Raw genomic sequence first — 16638 nt, 5'->3', positions numbered from 1 at the left:
GAGAGCAAGGCCTTTCCTCACTTGCCATAATCATGGATTAATCTCTAAGTTTAACAAGAATAATTATTCAAAAGATTATCCCTGAATCTCACTTGCCGATTCTCTGGACAATTTACTCTACCTCTGGTCCACGCACCAAAGGTCAAGGTTTCTAATTTGTCACCTGGTCCTTTGCGGTACAGTGCACAGGAGTGAACAGGTCACTTTATATTCTCATCCTCGCAATAAGCACAGTGGTTAGCAGAGATGGGGTTACATTCAAGCTGCTGCAGAATCTGGTACCAGAAGCAACTTGAGTGCCTTCAGAGATAGGGATAGCTAACTGTCCCTTGACTCTTCCCTGTGAGGACCCAAGTCTGAGCCTGGAGTCCAGAAACTGACCCAGTAGCATTGAGAATTTGCTCTGTTTATATCCCTTATAAAATCCAAGCAAACTATTCCATGTCTCAGTGTTTACAGACAAAATGTGGACAATCCTAGTCACAGGGAGATGATTCTGGGACCATCACTCCACAGAAGGGTACAGTGGATCCTGAGTGGGGACAGCTTGGGCCTTGGTTCTTCCTTCCCTCCACACTTGTGGAATACGCATGTAGCTTCCACACATGTGTATACATTTCCCTGGTGATGAGTCCCTAAGCAATACATGAGAACTATTTATACAGCTTTCAGCCAGTGCTCACTGCTGCACGTCATCTAGAGATGGTTTAGCCTGTGGGAGGATGAGGTCACCTGGGGAGAGGTGGCTTTCAGGATATGTGATCTATAGCAGCTTTACTACCTAGACAACAGAATGCTAATGATTTGATGTCTCAAAGTGATGTGGGAGTCCCCTCTGTGTGCTGTGAATACCATTGGTGAATAAAGAAACTGCCTTGGCCTGTTGATAGGGCAGAACTTAGGTAGGCAGGGAAAACTAAACTGAATGCTGGGAGAGAGGTGTTGGAGTCAAAGAGAAGCCATGCAGCTCCTGCCAGAAACAGATGCCAGACTGAATTTTACCTGGTAAGCCACAGCCATGTGGTGATACACAGATTAATGGAGATGGGTTAAATTAAGATATAATTGTTAGCCAATAAGAAGCTAGAGCTAATGGGCCAAGCAATGATTTAATTAATACAGTTTCTGTGTGATTATTTCAGGGCCGAGCAGCCAGGAACCAACAAGTGGCCTTCCTACAACATCAGAGTGTTAGAGCAATTGACTGAGTTGTCCTTTGTATCATGTTAATAAAACCTTTTGTCACCTTCTCTCCACCCCATTCCCCCTCCAGTTATATTAGGTATAAAAGCTCTAGAAAAATAGCCGCAGGTGATTTTCAGTAATCACTGGAATGCCCTCTCGGCACTATTTTACAGTTTCTCTCTTATTATTTTTTATGCATTTCTTTACTTATATTTCTAAATTCCCATGCCCCTCCCCTGGCAAGAGATATTTTTGTCGAGGTTGGTCCCTGATACACAAGGACATGAGCAGCCTTGAACTGTGATTATTCATGAGACTCCAGGAACCCTGGATCTGTGGGATGAATGTATTAGCAAGTGCTGAAGAATGAACTCCCGGCTCTGTTAACCAACAGCCAAGAATGATTTAGAACCAAGAAACAGCCAGATTGCTTCAAGTGCTAAACTGTTTGTTGGGGGTGCAAATGAAACACTCCCCTTCAGGCTAAAGTTGATTAACAAGCTCCTTCCAGACAGAAAGTAAATCCCAGAGCCACAGGAGCCCCAAGTTCTCACACACATAGGCAGGGAACTTGTTGAGGATTGACTAAATCACTGCTTTTTATTGAAGACTCAGAGTGGAAGCTTTTGGCTTAGCCTGTTTCCTGGTCTGGAATATCCTCTATCAATGGTGGCTGGCTCCATCCCATGGGCTGGGCCCTCCCCCACTGATCACTAATTGAGAAAATGCCCTACAGCTGGATCCCAGGAAGGCATTTCCTCGACTGAGGCTCCTTCCTCTCTGATGGCTCTAGCAGCCTGCACACAGGGGATGATAGAGGCCCAGGTAGAATAATGAAGAAGTTATAAATAAACCCTGGAGCTGGGGAAAGTAAGAAAACGGCTTCTTTGCCATATCTTCTGGGGAAATCTGGGATCACAGGGAGCTTCCTCCCTTGCCAAACCTGCTCTGGGCTTCTGACCTCAGGAATATTACACGCCTTTGTGCTGTTTGAAGCAGTTGAGTTTGGGGTCATTTGTCACAAGGGCAGTAAGACTCTAATACTACAGAGCCATGTCAGGCTGTGTTAAGCGTCTGGCTCACAGAAGATGCTCAATGGGTATTCCTTGATGCCCTCGGAAGGTCAAGAAGACAATCTGAAGAAGGAAAACTAGAGTCCTGGGAAATGTTTAGGATTTGAGGCATTAATCCATTCTTTTATGCATTCATCGAACATCGTGCTATCCCACAGGTATTGGTATTCAATCAGGTTTCCTGTTCTTAAGGTGTTGGTGTGTGGTTGGAGGGGATAGACAGTGAACAAGTTAATAAATAAATCCCCATGATCACATAGCAGAGTGGCGCAGGGTTCAGAAGAGAGGAGGTATTGCCTGAGACCAAGTGGAAACTTAGAAATCCTACTGGCCCTTAGAGGGTGACGTCATGGTTACTACAGAGACTCAGATCTGGCCAACGTGCTGACAATAAATCACTGGCGAGTGTGGGACATCCATATAACCTGTGCCATGTGTACACACACACACACACATACACATGTGCACTGACACCATACACCCATGTACCATGTACCTATGCAAATACACTACACACATACAATACTTACCACACACACATGCACATATGCTACACACTCATGCACACACACCACACACACATGAACACATACCACATACTCACAAACACATGCACACACACCACACATGTGCACATACAAATATACCACACACACAATATACACTATTACACACACACCACACATACCCTATATACATCACACATGTACACAAACACCACACTCACATATACCACACATACATCACATATAACACACACACCATAGAACAATACAGAAGAAAGGGCAGAAAGCACTAAAAAGCCAGAGAGAGGGTGGAGAAGAGCTTGATGATATGTTTCCATCCAGCCATGATGTTGCCATGGCAACCATGAACACACAGCAGCAGTGGACACTTGCAGAAGACTGGACCTCAACTTTCCCCCACAGACAGAGCAGGTGCCCATGAGGCCCCTCTTTTCTTGAGAACTCGCTGCCTGTGGGTGTTAGCTGGAGGAGGGGGTGCCATTTTCTTGGCTGATGTAAGTACTAGAGGACAAGATGGGAAGAAATGACTCAGAGGGAAAAGATGGGGATGCTAGAACGGAATGGGTGACTATACCACCATCCATTGTATAGACAGAGGAAACTAAAAAAAGAACTCTCGCTGTGTCCACCAAAGGCCGACTCTACTCTGTTTCTTTAATTTTTAGACACCAGAATCTTTTGTTTCCTGGAGTGGATTGCATGTGTGTATGTGTGTATGAGCATGTGTGTAAGTGCATGAGTTTGTGTGTGTGAGCATGTGTGTAAGTGCATGAGTATGTGTGTGAGCATGTGTGTAAGTGCATGAGTTTGTGTGTGTGAGCATGTGTGTATGTGTGTGAGCATGTATGTTAGTGCATGAGTGTGTGTATATGAGCATGTGTATAAGTGCATGAGTATGTGTGTGAGCATGTGTGTATGTATGTGAGCATGTGTGTAAGTGCATGAGTATGTGTGTGTGAGCATGTGTGTAAGTGCATGAGTATGTGTGTGTGAGCATGTGTGTATGTATGTGAGCATGTGTGTAAGTGCATGAGTATGTGTGTGAGCATGTGTGTATGTGTGAGCATGTGTGTAAGTGCATGAGTATGTGTGTGAGCATGTGTGTATGTGTGAGCATGTATGTTAGTGCATGAGTATGTGTATATGAGCATGTGTGTAAGTGCATGAGTATGTGTGTGAGCATGTGTGTAAGTGCATGAGTTTGTGTGTGTGAGCATGTGTGTAAATGCATGGCTATGTATGTACATGTGAGTGTGTGTGTCTGTGCATGTAAGTACATAAGTATGTGTGTGTTCTGTGTTGTGTGCTAGGATAGTTCCAAAGAAAGAAAGATATCTGGAGGTTCCACCCAGAAGTCTCTTCATGCCACTTGCCATGGGGGCATCAAAGCCACTCAAACCAAAACTGGGGTCTAAAATCAGATTTATCCGTTCTCAGAGCCACTCCCTGCTGACCTAGACTGGGTTTTTCCACAGGACAGGAAGGCTCAGGAAAGGATGGGAAACAGTGGTCAGTCCAGTGGGCCAAATGTCACCAGCACCCAGTCAGCACATGTCACACTTGGTTTCTAGCATCCCCATGTGCTCTGAGGTCACCAGGCAAGTTAAGTTGGCTGTTAACCTCACAGCCCCTTTCGGACACCCCTGAATGTTCTAGATTAATCAATTCTAGTGATACAGTTACATCCAAGCATTAGTTTACATGCTTGGTGAAGCCAAGAAGTCATCCTCAGGTTGCCTTCCCTCAAATTCCATCTACCATATTTTATGAGATAGAGCTTGTCACTTTGCGTAGATCTCAACAAGACCCATTCGCCTTCAGTTCCCTAGTACTGGGTCTCTATGCATGTTTCACTAGACCAGGCTTTTTAAAAAACAAAACAACAACAGCAAAAGAAACATGAATTCTGGGAACTGAACTTAGATCCTTGTGCTCCTACAGCGGGAGTCTTTCCCATTGAGCCACCTTGATTTAGGAAGGTCATTGGCTAATAAAGAAATCTGCTTTGGCCCATTTGATAGGCCAGCCTTTAGGTGGGTGGAGTAAACAGAACAGAATGCTGGGAGGAAGAGGAAGTGAGCTCAGACTCGATAGCTCTCCTCTCTGGGGCAGACGCCATGATGGACGTAAGCTAGAATCTCCCTGGTGAGTCACCACCTCGTGGTGCTACACACATTAATAGAAATAGGCCAAGCAGTGTTTATATGAATACAGTTTGTGTGTCGTTATTTTGGGGCATAAGCTAGCCAGACGGCCAGGAGCCAGGCGGCAGGAACGCAGCCCGCAGCTCCTTCAACAGACAACCCTTGCCCAGGAAGCATAACGATGGGGACCTGGCTGGCACAGCCGTCCTGAGACCTATGTATAGACTTGGTTGGGCACTGGCGGAGGCAGCAAGACTCTTAGGTATGGTCCACTTGAAGACGGAGAAAGAAAGACCCCTTCTCGGGTTCAATGACAAGGAAGATGAGGAGTTAACAATGTCTCACAAGTGGTTCATTCTCCTGCAGACTGAGGTGACAGAATCAGATCACACAGCGAGGGCAGGGAATCCAGAACCTCAACACTGTTCATTCTGAGCCATGTCTGGCACCTGGGCTGGGACTTGTAAAGTGACCCTGCTCAGGCGTGTGCCTATGGGAGCCTCAGTACAGCAACTGCCACCAATCTCAACCAATTATTCTCACCAGATAACTGCCCACTCTAACTTGTGACTTAGCTAGGTAAAGACATCAGCTTTGTTGCTAAACAAAAGACACATCTCTGAGAGTCCCTGTGCCTCAGTTTCCTCATTTGTCAAGTAGATGTCTTACTTCACATTTCTTCTAAAGCAGAAATGTGGTTATTACAGGACAATTGCTCCATGTATAGTAAGCACCTCCTTGACTCTCTCTGATCACTGGTCTCATGTTGGTTGACTTTGGCAGTGACCCAATGCCCTCCCTCATCTCGTCCCCACCCCCCGTGGTATCCACTGTCACCCCAGCATAGAGGTACCTGGCAGGTTGAAGTTCTTTTTCTGTCTTGTGCACTGTGGGGAAGGGTGCAAGGGAGAAGGCGGCGTGGCGCTGGGAGGGAGAGGGGGTGCTGGTGAGGAGGGCGTGGAGGACGTCGTGGATGAGGGGTTGCTGCTGGAGTCTGGCTGGTAAGGGACAGGGATGTGGTCCTGTGGAAAGAAAAACAGGGCAGGGGTCAGGGACAGGTGGGGGAGCAGAGACACAGCAGACGGGGTGAGCTGGACAGGAAGGGGCTCCCCAAGCCAGTTTCCTCAGCCATGGCTGCCCCTTCTGCAATTGTTGGAGTCTTCGAGAGCCTAGCCTAGTTCAGTAAGAGACCCTGTCCAATAAATAAATAAACAAATAAATAAGATACAAAGTCACTTGAAGACACTTGAGGTCAACCTGTGACCTCCATGGGTGCATGCATAGGTCAACACGTGTATACACACACAGACAACCTGTGACCTCCACGGGTGCATGCGTAGGCCAACACATGCACAGGCACACAGACAAACCACCTGAGCAAGCCACTTTACAAGGCTGCACCCCTATGCAGAGGGGAGTTTCTAGAGTCGCAGTCCTGTTTGCTGCTTGAACGCCAGGCAGGCAAGGCTGCTGTGGCATAATGACATCCACAGAGGTGCTAGCCAAGCCCTCTGTGCCTCTTTGATCTGGAGGGGCTCCATGCCGAGGGGCCCCATGCCGAGGTGCCCAGAGAACTGTCCCTGCTCTGACAGGTCTCCTCCCAAGTGTTTATTAAAGAATCAACAGCCCGACAGCTCCAGAGAGCGTGGGTGTGAGCCTTCAGCATCTCCCCCGGCATGCAGCTGGGACCTGCATCGTCTGTCTTGCTCTCAGACCAGCTTCAAGGGAAGGGCAAAGATGGAGTTCTTAAGGGCACGTGCCAAATGCCCTTGTTGGATGAACTTAAGCAAACAGGCCAGTGGGTTGAATGTGACCTTCCACAAGACACGTCACCCAGAAGGTTAGAATCCAATCCCAGTTAGAACAAGGGTTGGCCATTGAAGATGTAACAAAGCCAAAGATGGGACTGAGTCCTGACTCTGAAGATGAATATGCTCCTGAGAGGCAGGAAAAGGGGAGATGCATAAAAAGAAGAGCGTATGAAGACAGATGCAGAGACTGGGGTGATGTCACCAGCAGTCTAGGGCTGCAGAAGCCACCAGAAGCTGGAAGAGGCATGTGTCCTTCTTCAGAGCTCGAGAAGGGAGCTTTACTAAAATGACGGCTCTAGCAGAGCTGAGTTATAGTCTACTGCACAGATTTACCACAATTGGTCCGGTATTGTCTGGTGAGGGATACCTAAGTTGCTTCCTGGTCACGGTTACTCTGTGTGGGGGGAGGATAAAGCTACTATACATATTCAAAAAGAGGTTGTGGGCACATACGTGGTTCTCTAGAGTGGTGGCACCGTTTTATATCCATACTCCGCAGGGAGCAACTTCCTCTGTGGCCTAGCCAGTACTTAGTGTGCTGTTATTTCTTATTGTGACAGGCATGTGACAGCGGTTTGTAGTGTTGGCTCATAGTGAGTGTCTTCTCCTGAGCCTGCTTGCCCTCTGCTTGTCCTTTTGGTTTTGATTTCTGTAGCTATTTACTCAGTTTTGAAATTGAATAGAATTTGTTTACATTTTGTTTATATATATATAATATTTATATATAAACATTTTTGGTTATTCTAGCTACTTTGCCTTTTCATATTATCTTTACAATGACAGTGTCTGGGGCTAGAGAGATGTGTGCACACTGCTCTTCCAGGGGACCCCAGTTCAGATCCTAGCCCCTAGGTCATAAGATTTACAACAGTTGAAGCTCCAGCTCCAGGGAATCCAGCACCTTCTTCTGGCTTCCTTGGGTACCCGCACTTAATGCGCACATACCCACCCCCACACAATTAAAAAATAAAACTTGAAAAGCAAAGAACTGGTGTCACTGGGGTCAGGGGACCCACCTGACTTGAGGCCACCCTCCAGGTCTACTTCCAGAGAGCTGAGCCCCTTGACAGCGACCTGTTGGTACCTCCTTGCCACTTGGCTATTCTTACAGCATCTCATTTTGTGGAGCTGGGTAGGTGGGGCTCTGTTCTTTGCACCTGAAGCTGGGCAGGGCAGCGTGCAGGATCTTTCAACCCCGTGCTCACAGCGGGAAGAGCCACGGCCTCTGCTCACAACTGGAAGAGCCAAGGCCTCTACTGTCACCACAGATGGTTGTTTGGATGCCCTGACATAGGAGTCTAGGGCTGGAGGCTGCTCCCTGAAGGAGCTGGCAGACGCTATTGATTTTGCTTGTCCGGCATCTCTCCATATCCTGTCTTATCTCTCCCACCCCTCTCCATCTCCTCCATTCCCTCTTTCTCCCACCACTTCCTCTTCTCTTTCCTCTAGCTCCTTCTCATCATTTATTCCTTTCTCACTCCCATTTCCCCCTCATCTTTCTACTCCTTTTCTTCTTCCTCTACCTTTCCCTCCTCCTCCCTTCTCCCTCTCCTCCTCTTCTCATTTCATTACTTTGTTTCTCCCTTTCTCTCCACACCTCCTCCTCCTCTTCCTCCCCCTCCTCTCACTCTCTTTCCTCCTCCTCCCTGGTCCTCCTCCCTTCTACTCTCTTTCCTTCTGCCCCTACTCTCTCATCCCTGAGCACTTAGTGCTGGACCAAATCCTTTATACGTACGACATATCCAATCCTCTCAACCACCCCTCCTATCACCTTGACCATTTCACAGAGGGGAAAAGTAAGACAAATGCACTTTGAACCAGCCTGATCACAACAGCACAGCAACTTAAGGAGCTGTGCTACAAACCCAAGCTTTCTGACTCCCCAAATCCACCTTCTGCCAACCTGTCAGGTGAGGAAGCAGGGCCTCTATGAACCTGGATGGACTGGGCCAAAGAGGAGGACAGACTAATAGAAGAGCAGGAACTGTTCAGAGCAAACTGGCTGAGAAATCTGTCCCTAAACCATATCTTGCCTGACGACAAGAATCTGCATGAAGCCAGTGAGACAAGAACAAGGCAAAAAAATAGCCCAGCCTGATGAGAGCGCCTGTCCACCTCCGTGGCAAAACTGCTGTCTGGGTCGAGGCCAATTTCTGTCCCTTCCTGGGTGTCCCTGCTGGCAGACAAGCACAACAGTGTCACTCTGGCTCATCCATCTGACCCATGTTTTTGTCCCATCTGACATCAAGAGGCTCCAGCACTGGCTAAGCCAGACAGAAAGGTCTCGGAGTGGCTTTGAGCTCCTGGCCCCTGATGATGTCACTGATGGGTCCTAAGATATGCACAGTCACTTCTGGAAGAGCAGGACACTGTCCTGCCTCTCCTCGTTCCTTCCAGCCTTCCTTCCCTCTTTCCCTCTCTCCTCTCAGCAGTGCCACACATGGAAGCCTGAGCCTTGCACACACTAGCCAAGTTCTTATCCACTGAGACCAGCCCTGAGACTTCCAGAAGCAACCAAAGTAAATGGTCCTGGATTTGATGCTTTGTGCGAAGCTCCGAGATCAAAGACAACGCTCCTTCCGGTTCCCTGGATATCTGCTAGGCACCAGGAACCTCATGAAGCATCTTCGAATGGTGATTATCTGCCGCTGCCTCAGGGACAGATCCCCACCAAAGCTGGTGTTCTTAATAGGCTCTGTGAGCCTCATAAAGCAGGGACCTCAAACCCCTTCCCAGTGACAACTGGCATCTTCCTTGCCTAACTTCAAGTCCTGCATGCAGTTGCCCCCTTAGTGAAGAACTGTGGGAACAACACTGCCATGGTCTCATGAGCCGTCATGGAAGAGAAGCACAGGTGCCGTGGAGTGGATCTATCAGGGGAAGCCGAGGCTGCAGGCAGTCACCCTGCCTGACTTCTCTGCCAGGCACTGACTTTGACTCCTCCCAACCCACGAACCAGACAGGAGAGTAAAGAAGTCTGTAAAACTGTAAAAGCATTTGACGGTAAATATCGCAGACTTTTCAGCCACGTAGCCTTCTTGTGGCTCATCAACTTTGCTATCACCCAGCGTAAAGGTAGCAATGGACAGAGTGGGCATGGTTTGAGTCACGCAAAAGCAAGCAGTGGGCTGAACGTAGCCTAGTCTAGATGCGACTAGCCACCAGTTATGGGGGTTTCCCGATAGAGTCTCTGGATATTGTAACACAAAGGTAAAACGTCATACTCCCCCATGGAGCTCTGTCCTAATTCCTAGCCCCTCGCCTGAAGACCACAAGCACAATACAAGTGTGGTTATTATATACTGCTCATTTGGGGGTGCTTTGCTGTAAAGCAGTAGACAGCTGAAACATGTCCATTTTATATAGAGGAAAACTTTAGATCAGAGAGATTTAAATCACTTGTCTACGTTTTCACAGACCACAAGGCTGGCTGCCAGTTTGCCCTGACCCCAGAACACAGGCTCTTTCAAATGCTAGGATGGTATAACAAGGAGCCAGAAAGTGACCCCGAGAACTAGCAATAAAAAATGATAGCCAGTAGCTGCAGGGAAAGCGGAAGAAGACAGGGCTTTGGAAGGGACCTTGGGAGGTCAGACACAAGGATGGGGCCAAATGACACCGCTCTAAACCATGTGACAAACTGGATGTGATGGCACACACCTGCAATCCCAGCACCTAAGAGGCTGAGGCAGGAGGATCTCAAATTTGTGACCAGCAGGGGAATGACTTAGGGGGTTCAACTGCTTGCTGTATGAGCAAGGGGACCAGAGTCTGGATCCCCAGAACCCATGTAAGTGCTGAGTTATCAGTGAAGCCTGCCTAAAACCCCATCCTTAAAGGACAAAGACAGGGGAATCCCCAGAGCAAACTGGCTTGCAATAGTAGCCCCATCGTCAAGTTCTGCTTTTGACTAAGAAGTCCTCCTTCAGGAATAAGGTACAAGAGCCATCAAGGAAGCTCTTGACACCAGCCTCGAACCTCCACATGCATAGTTATCACACGCGTGCACCCTCGCACAAGTGCTCACAAATACGCAAAATCATGCACACACCCGCATATCCACACACTCATGAAAATTAAAGAAAATACATATATAAGTAAAAACAAATTAGATTTGCTTCCAGAAACCAATAGAAAACCAGTCAGTGAGTCAAGTTTACCAAGACCCACTATGGCTATTGGAGGGAGAATGATTGGGGAAAGGGGCCTTCTCAACAGACAGAGCAGGGAAGCAAGGCCACACTTTGCCAGGGAGGAGGTCAGCAGTCACCAAGATGCTCCTCTGCCATTTGCACACAGATCTGTGCCCTCCCACATCTGAGTCAGCACCACGCTTTATCCATCTTTGATATAATACACGGGGGCTTTGTGGGGCTTGAGAAAACCACCTCTTGGTATATGAGAACTTGGCTTGTACTGTGGGGCTGGAATTGTCCCTGGGACGATTTCAGCACAGACCATCAATAGACCAAAGCCAACATGGAGTGATCGCGCCAGAAAGGAAGATGTACAGATGGCAGCTGCTGCCATCCGCTCTTACTCAGAGCCCCCAATGACATCTACCCATCCATCCAAGCCCCTGCCAGAAGATCATCATCCCTTAGTTCAACAGATGTTTAGAAAGCCCGCCACATGTGCACAGCTACTCTGGCAGATGGGGAAGTCATCCCAGGCAGAGTAGCCAGGGGTTGAAGGACCACAGAAACCCTTTTTGGTTGCTTCTTACCATCCCAGGGCTCTGTCCCCTCAAGGCATCTGTTCTCATTCCCACGGGCCTAACTCTATACTGTGCATTCTGCCCTGAGTAGCTCTTTCAACTGATCACGGGATGCTTCCCATCTGCCCTGAATGACTGCACACGAACCATCCAGAACCATGAGTGTGAGTGTCATGCCCCTGTTCAATCCCCTCCTCCTTCCCAGCTGCTATCTGGCCCTGTCACTGCTATCTGCCCCCCCCCAATGCTCACCCCGTAAAAGCCACACCTTACCTTGTTGATTTTGTTGGTTTTGGGGAGCGTCTGGCTTATGTGTAGATCTGAGTATCGTGCTGGCTTCCGGACAGGGTTGTTGATGTCACAGGGGACCGACTCCGTTCGCACTAACCTTGCTGGGTCCATAGGGGTAAAAACAGCAAAGAGAGTCTAAGAATCACATCTACTTTCGTCATGTCAGGAGACCCAGCTCACATCCCAATTTAGAACATACCGGCGACGCTGGAAACGACAGCCTTGCACCACCGTGACAAATGTTCTGGGTGATCCTCTGTGGTGTGGTTTTGCACTCTCTGTATTATCTGCAGTGTGTGTGTGTGTGTGTGTGTGTGTGTGTGTGTGTACGTGTGCACGCACGTATTAACACATGCACTTGTCAGTGTAGATGTGTCATGTGGGTGCGTGCGTGGATGTGAGTGTGGTGACCTGAGGTTGGCAGCAGGTCTATCCATGGTCTCGTTCTGCCCTTCTTTTTTGCGATGGGGTCTCCCACTCAACCTGAAGCTCATAGGTTGGACTAGGCTAGCTGGCCAATGAGCTTCAGGAATCAGTCTGTCTAGGCTGCCACCCCCAACACTGGGGTCCCAGGAGTGTCCTGCCATTCCGGCATTTTGACATGACTTCTGGGGATCTAAACTCAGGTCCTAATACTTGCATGGTAGGGATCAATTTACCAACTGAACCATCTCCCCAGCATCGATACATGCTTTTTCAAATATTTCTTCTTTGAATTACTTATTCCCTTACACATGGTTTTTGACAACAGACATAGGGAGCTGCCATCTTTTTGTTTGTTTCCCACACTGTCACTGTGGCACACTGCCTTTTACTTCAGCCTTGAATTTCAGCTGTGACACAAGAGACCTCTGACTCCATGAGACCTACAATTAGCATACAAACCATGATGGACACCTGTCCCTATGCCTCTAACCGTTCGTTAGGATATCTTCTATTATGTATGGGGTTTGTCGGGACTAAGAAAACTGTTACACATTGGACCGCATGTGCCCCAAATAACTACGGATCCCTGCAATGACGGCTCAGCTCCTGCAGCCTCTCCCCTGGGTATTATCCCAGAGCCAAAGCTGGATACACAAGCAAGACGCTAACTAACTGCTTCCTGGTGGGGACAGAGCTCCATCCTGAAGAGCCTGCCTCTTGTTATTTCTGTCACTCACAGGGAACACAGTGTGCAGTGCCAGTGAGCCGCTCAAGTTCAGATTTGCCTGCCTACCACCTTTCCTTGTTAGTTGTGTTTTTGTTGGAGGTGTAGGGTGGGGGTGGGGGGTTGAGGAATTCAAGCTTTGCACTGACCCAGGGATTTAATTTCTCTGCTTAGCCTGAGCTGCCATTACCATGGAAACGGACTCTATTTTCAACTTCCCAACAACAGGGAGATGGGGGGGATGCAGGAAGCCAGTGGACTTCTTCAGGAAAGTTTCTCTTTGATTTACTTGTAAGGCACATGCCCCCTGGAGTCCAGGGAGCGTGGCCTTGAAGGCAGGTGAGAGGAGGGAGACCCTCTCCAAATACCAGGCTTGCCTCCCTGCAGTCTGGGTCTCACCTTCCTGTGGAGTTAGCCTCCAGAGCCCCCACTAAGGAGCAGGATTTGGTGGGAGGCGAATTCCCCTGTGAAGCTGACCTCAGACAGGGGCTCAGGAGCTGTGTGAACTCAGGTTTCAAAATGAGAGGGCTACTAAGGTGTGGGATGCGGGGAGGAGAGGCAGGGAGTATCCGTGTCACACACACTTTAGTTACACAGAACAGCGGCATGCAGGTGCATTGCCTTAGGAAAGGAAATGGCAGGAGTAGGGTTACCTTGTAGGGACAAGCTTTACCGGGAGAGGGTGGCCTGCAACCAGGGGAGCCATGATCAAGTCTTGAGTAAGCATTGAAGAGAGACAACACGATCAGGCCCAAAAGGGAAGGACAGCTCTTGAAAGCCCAGGGAGAAGCTTCATTTCTTTAATGATGTGACCCCTGGTAGATTGGCCTTAGGTCAAGGTAAGCTCCAGTGCTCCCCCAAAATCTCAAACCTGGTTTGGGAAGGATGGGAGGGTGTAGACGGTGGTGATGGAGGAAGTTGGGAGAGGTGAATATGTTCAAAATACATTGCATGAGATTCTCAAGGAATTAATAAAAAAAAATTAAAGAGAGCAAGAATGAGAGGGAGAGAGAGAAGAGGAAGCAAGCCTGCTCAAGGGAAAAGAGACCTAGGTGGCCACCACAGGCAGGATGGCAGGGTGGGGGAGGGAAGCAGAGCACGATCCTTCAGAGAAATTCCCAAATAAAGAAAAATATCTGACTTTAATTTTGGGGTGGGGGTGGAGGCAAGAAAGTCCACATCATGTGATTTAGTCTGGGATAGCCTACATGACAAGGAGGATGGGGGAGCCAGGGTGGGACCATAACTTGGAGATTGTAAAAACCACAATACAGATGCTTATTAATTATCTGTCCCCAGAGGAACAGAGGGAGGGCAGCTGGAAGCTCACAGCCTGAGCTCTTTAGGCTGCAACATCTGGCCATTTACATGGACCAGCATCTGAAGAGTAGGCTTCGATCTCACAAGATGGAGCGACAGTAATCAGGAGAGGTCTCTGCAGGGATGAAATTGCTGTCCCTCTGTGTCACCACCCACTGCCACAGCCACATGTGGCTCCTGAGCCCTGAGATCTGGCTGGTGGGACTTTCAGTTCACTCCCATTAGCCTCAAGTTAAATAGTCAGACGTGGCTAATAGCTGCTTATCCAACAGCACAAACTTTAGAGATCGCCTGGGGGATGGGGTCATGGAGGGCTGGGAGTAACGAGGAATCAGGGAATTATTTTGTAAGCTGGGCTGTGAGACTTTAGGAAGCGTTATCGTCGCCTACCAAGTCCAGGGCAGAGTGTAATGCTTTTCCTACTGGCTGAGTCAGTCTGGTTGTACACTGCAAAAGGCTTGGTCAGGCTGGCCCAGCCACTCCCAGGACCCCAAAACACAGGACACAGAAAGGCCTAAAATGGCTCTGCCCTGAGCTGGACTATCATGGAATATTAAACTATGTAAAGATGTGTTATATTTGTTTCTGTTGCAGAATATTACTTTAACAGGGTAAAGATGTGTTTCTTTGCCTGCCTAAGACAGCTGATTGATCTAATAATAATTGGAACAGCCAAAAGCTAGGCAGTTGAGGGACAGATGGGGCTGGCAGGCAGAGAAAAATCTAGGAGACAGAGAGAGAGAGAGGAGGAAGAGAATGAGTGAGAAAGAGACACCCAGGGTCATCCAGGCAGCCATCAGCCAGACAGACATGGAGTAGGACATACCGAAGGAAAGAAAGGTAAAAAGCCCTGTGGCAAAACGTAGATGAAGAGAAACAGGTTAAATCAAGTTATACGTGCTAGCAAGAAATGAGCCTAAGAAGCTAAGGCCAACCATTCATAACTAATAATGAGTTTCCATGTCATGATTTGGGAGCTGGTGGTTGGTCCAAAAGAAAAGCCTGCTACACCAGTCTCCTCCCCAAGGCCCCTTCTGCAAGACCAATTGAGTGAGCCTGGGCCACACAATGGAAAGGTCCTAGCCAGCACTCTTTTTCGAGTGTGAAGGAAAAGCAATGGAGTGGAAAGAAAAAAGGGAGTGAAAATTAAGACCAGGGGCAAAAAGAGTCAGGGGCAGTAGGCACGAAAACCTCAGAAAGACCAGTGGGAAAGCAAGAAATAGGGACAACAGGGGTGCAGGATGGGGAGGGAACACGGCAGAAGGAGGAAAGAAACTGGGTGGGCAAGGGGCTAGGGATCAGGAGGTACTTGGAATCAGGCTGGGTGGGAGGGCTGTCTGGGATACAAGAGTCTTGAGCCCACAGAGGAACAAGTGTTAAATACTTACCTCCTCGGTGGATGATCAGGAGATGACAGGGCGGGGCTTCTTTGGTACATTTGTTGTGGCACTTTAACCTGAAAGACAGAGAAGAAGCAAGTTGGATGGGTTAACTGAATGGTTGGTTGGCTTGGGACAGATGGATGGATGGATGGATGGATGGATGGATGGATGGACGGATTAATAGAATGGGTGGGTGAGGTGGATGGATGAGCTGAATGGATCGATATAAATATGGATGGGTAGAAAGATGGAGGGATTAACTGGTAAATGCATGATTGGTGGATAGAAGGACTGATGATGGATAGATAGATAAATATAGATGAGTAGATGAGAGAATGATAGGTAGATGGATGGATGGGTGGACGGATGGGTGGATGGACAGATGATGAACTAATAGATGGGGTAGATGAATACACATGCAGATAAATGTGTGGATAAATGGCTATATAAATGGTAGGTGGGCAGATAGGGAGGGAGGGCTGGAAGGACAGGTGATGGAAGATAGATGAAAGAGGGGGTGAAGGAATAAGTAGATGGACAAATGAGATGCCCCAGTGGTCTGGACTACTCCAGGCACTGAAGGCAGCAGAGTGTGAGGTGAGGTAGAGGCAGCAAATAAAGAAGCTGACCCTCCACAACCCAGATGGCTAACTCTGGAGAGAGGCTTCCAGTGGGACTCTCCAGTTCCACCCCGGGTGCTCCAAGAGGAAGCAGCAATTGTTTTTAACAATATCCATGGTAACTTCATGTGTTGAAACATGCTTTCATCATCATCTGCATCAACAGCACCCCAGTCTTACCCATCATACCAAGTGCTCAAAGACTCACCCAACAGCCACTATGGCAAACGTCTTCCATACACTAGTTCATTGGAATCCTACAGCTGTAAGAAGTAGCTATTATTGTCTTGATATGAACTGACATGCACTGGATAAACCCCTAAGCCACTGTACCATAGATAGTCTCTCATCTACCCTAAAGCCTGAGGCTCTTGGAGACGTCAAACCAAGGCTTACCTTTAGGATGCAATCATTTAGC

The 16638-nt window shown here is 48.3% G+C and overlaps 1 protein-coding gene across 3 annotated transcripts in view; it reads right to left on the bottom strand.

Annotated features, from left to right (window-relative positions):
• Ksr2 (kinase suppressor of ras 2) overlaps positions 1-16638 on the bottom strand; it is a 367153-nt gene that overhangs the window by 74094 nt on the left and 276421 nt on the right. For 2 of the 3 annotated variants that reach the window (XR_012911504.1, XM_075981904.1), the window contains exons 8-10: positions 15608-15674; positions 11731-11856; positions 5783-5951 (exon numbers count right to left, since the gene is read on the bottom strand). Coding sequence is in view for 2 of the 3 variants with exons in the window: in XM_075981904.1 (XP_075838019.1) it covers positions 5783-5951; positions 11731-11856; positions 15608-15674 (362 nt within the window). In the remaining variant the exon portion in view is untranslated. Of the gene's footprint in view, positions 1-5782; positions 5952-11730; positions 11857-15606; positions 15675-16638 lie in introns of all 3 variants that reach the window. The other variant, XM_075981914.1, reaches the window with a different exon arrangement.

The sequence above is a fragment of the Microtus pennsylvanicus genome, chromosome 1 (genome assembly GCF_037038515.1).
Source record: "Microtus pennsylvanicus isolate mMicPen1 chromosome 1, mMicPen1.hap1, whole genome shotgun sequence".
NCBI classification, from domain to species: Eukaryota; Metazoa; Chordata; class Mammalia; order Rodentia; family Cricetidae; genus Microtus; species Microtus pennsylvanicus.
The sequence above is the reverse complement of the archived record's forward strand: the minus strand, read 5'-3'. Positions and strand labels throughout refer to the sequence as shown.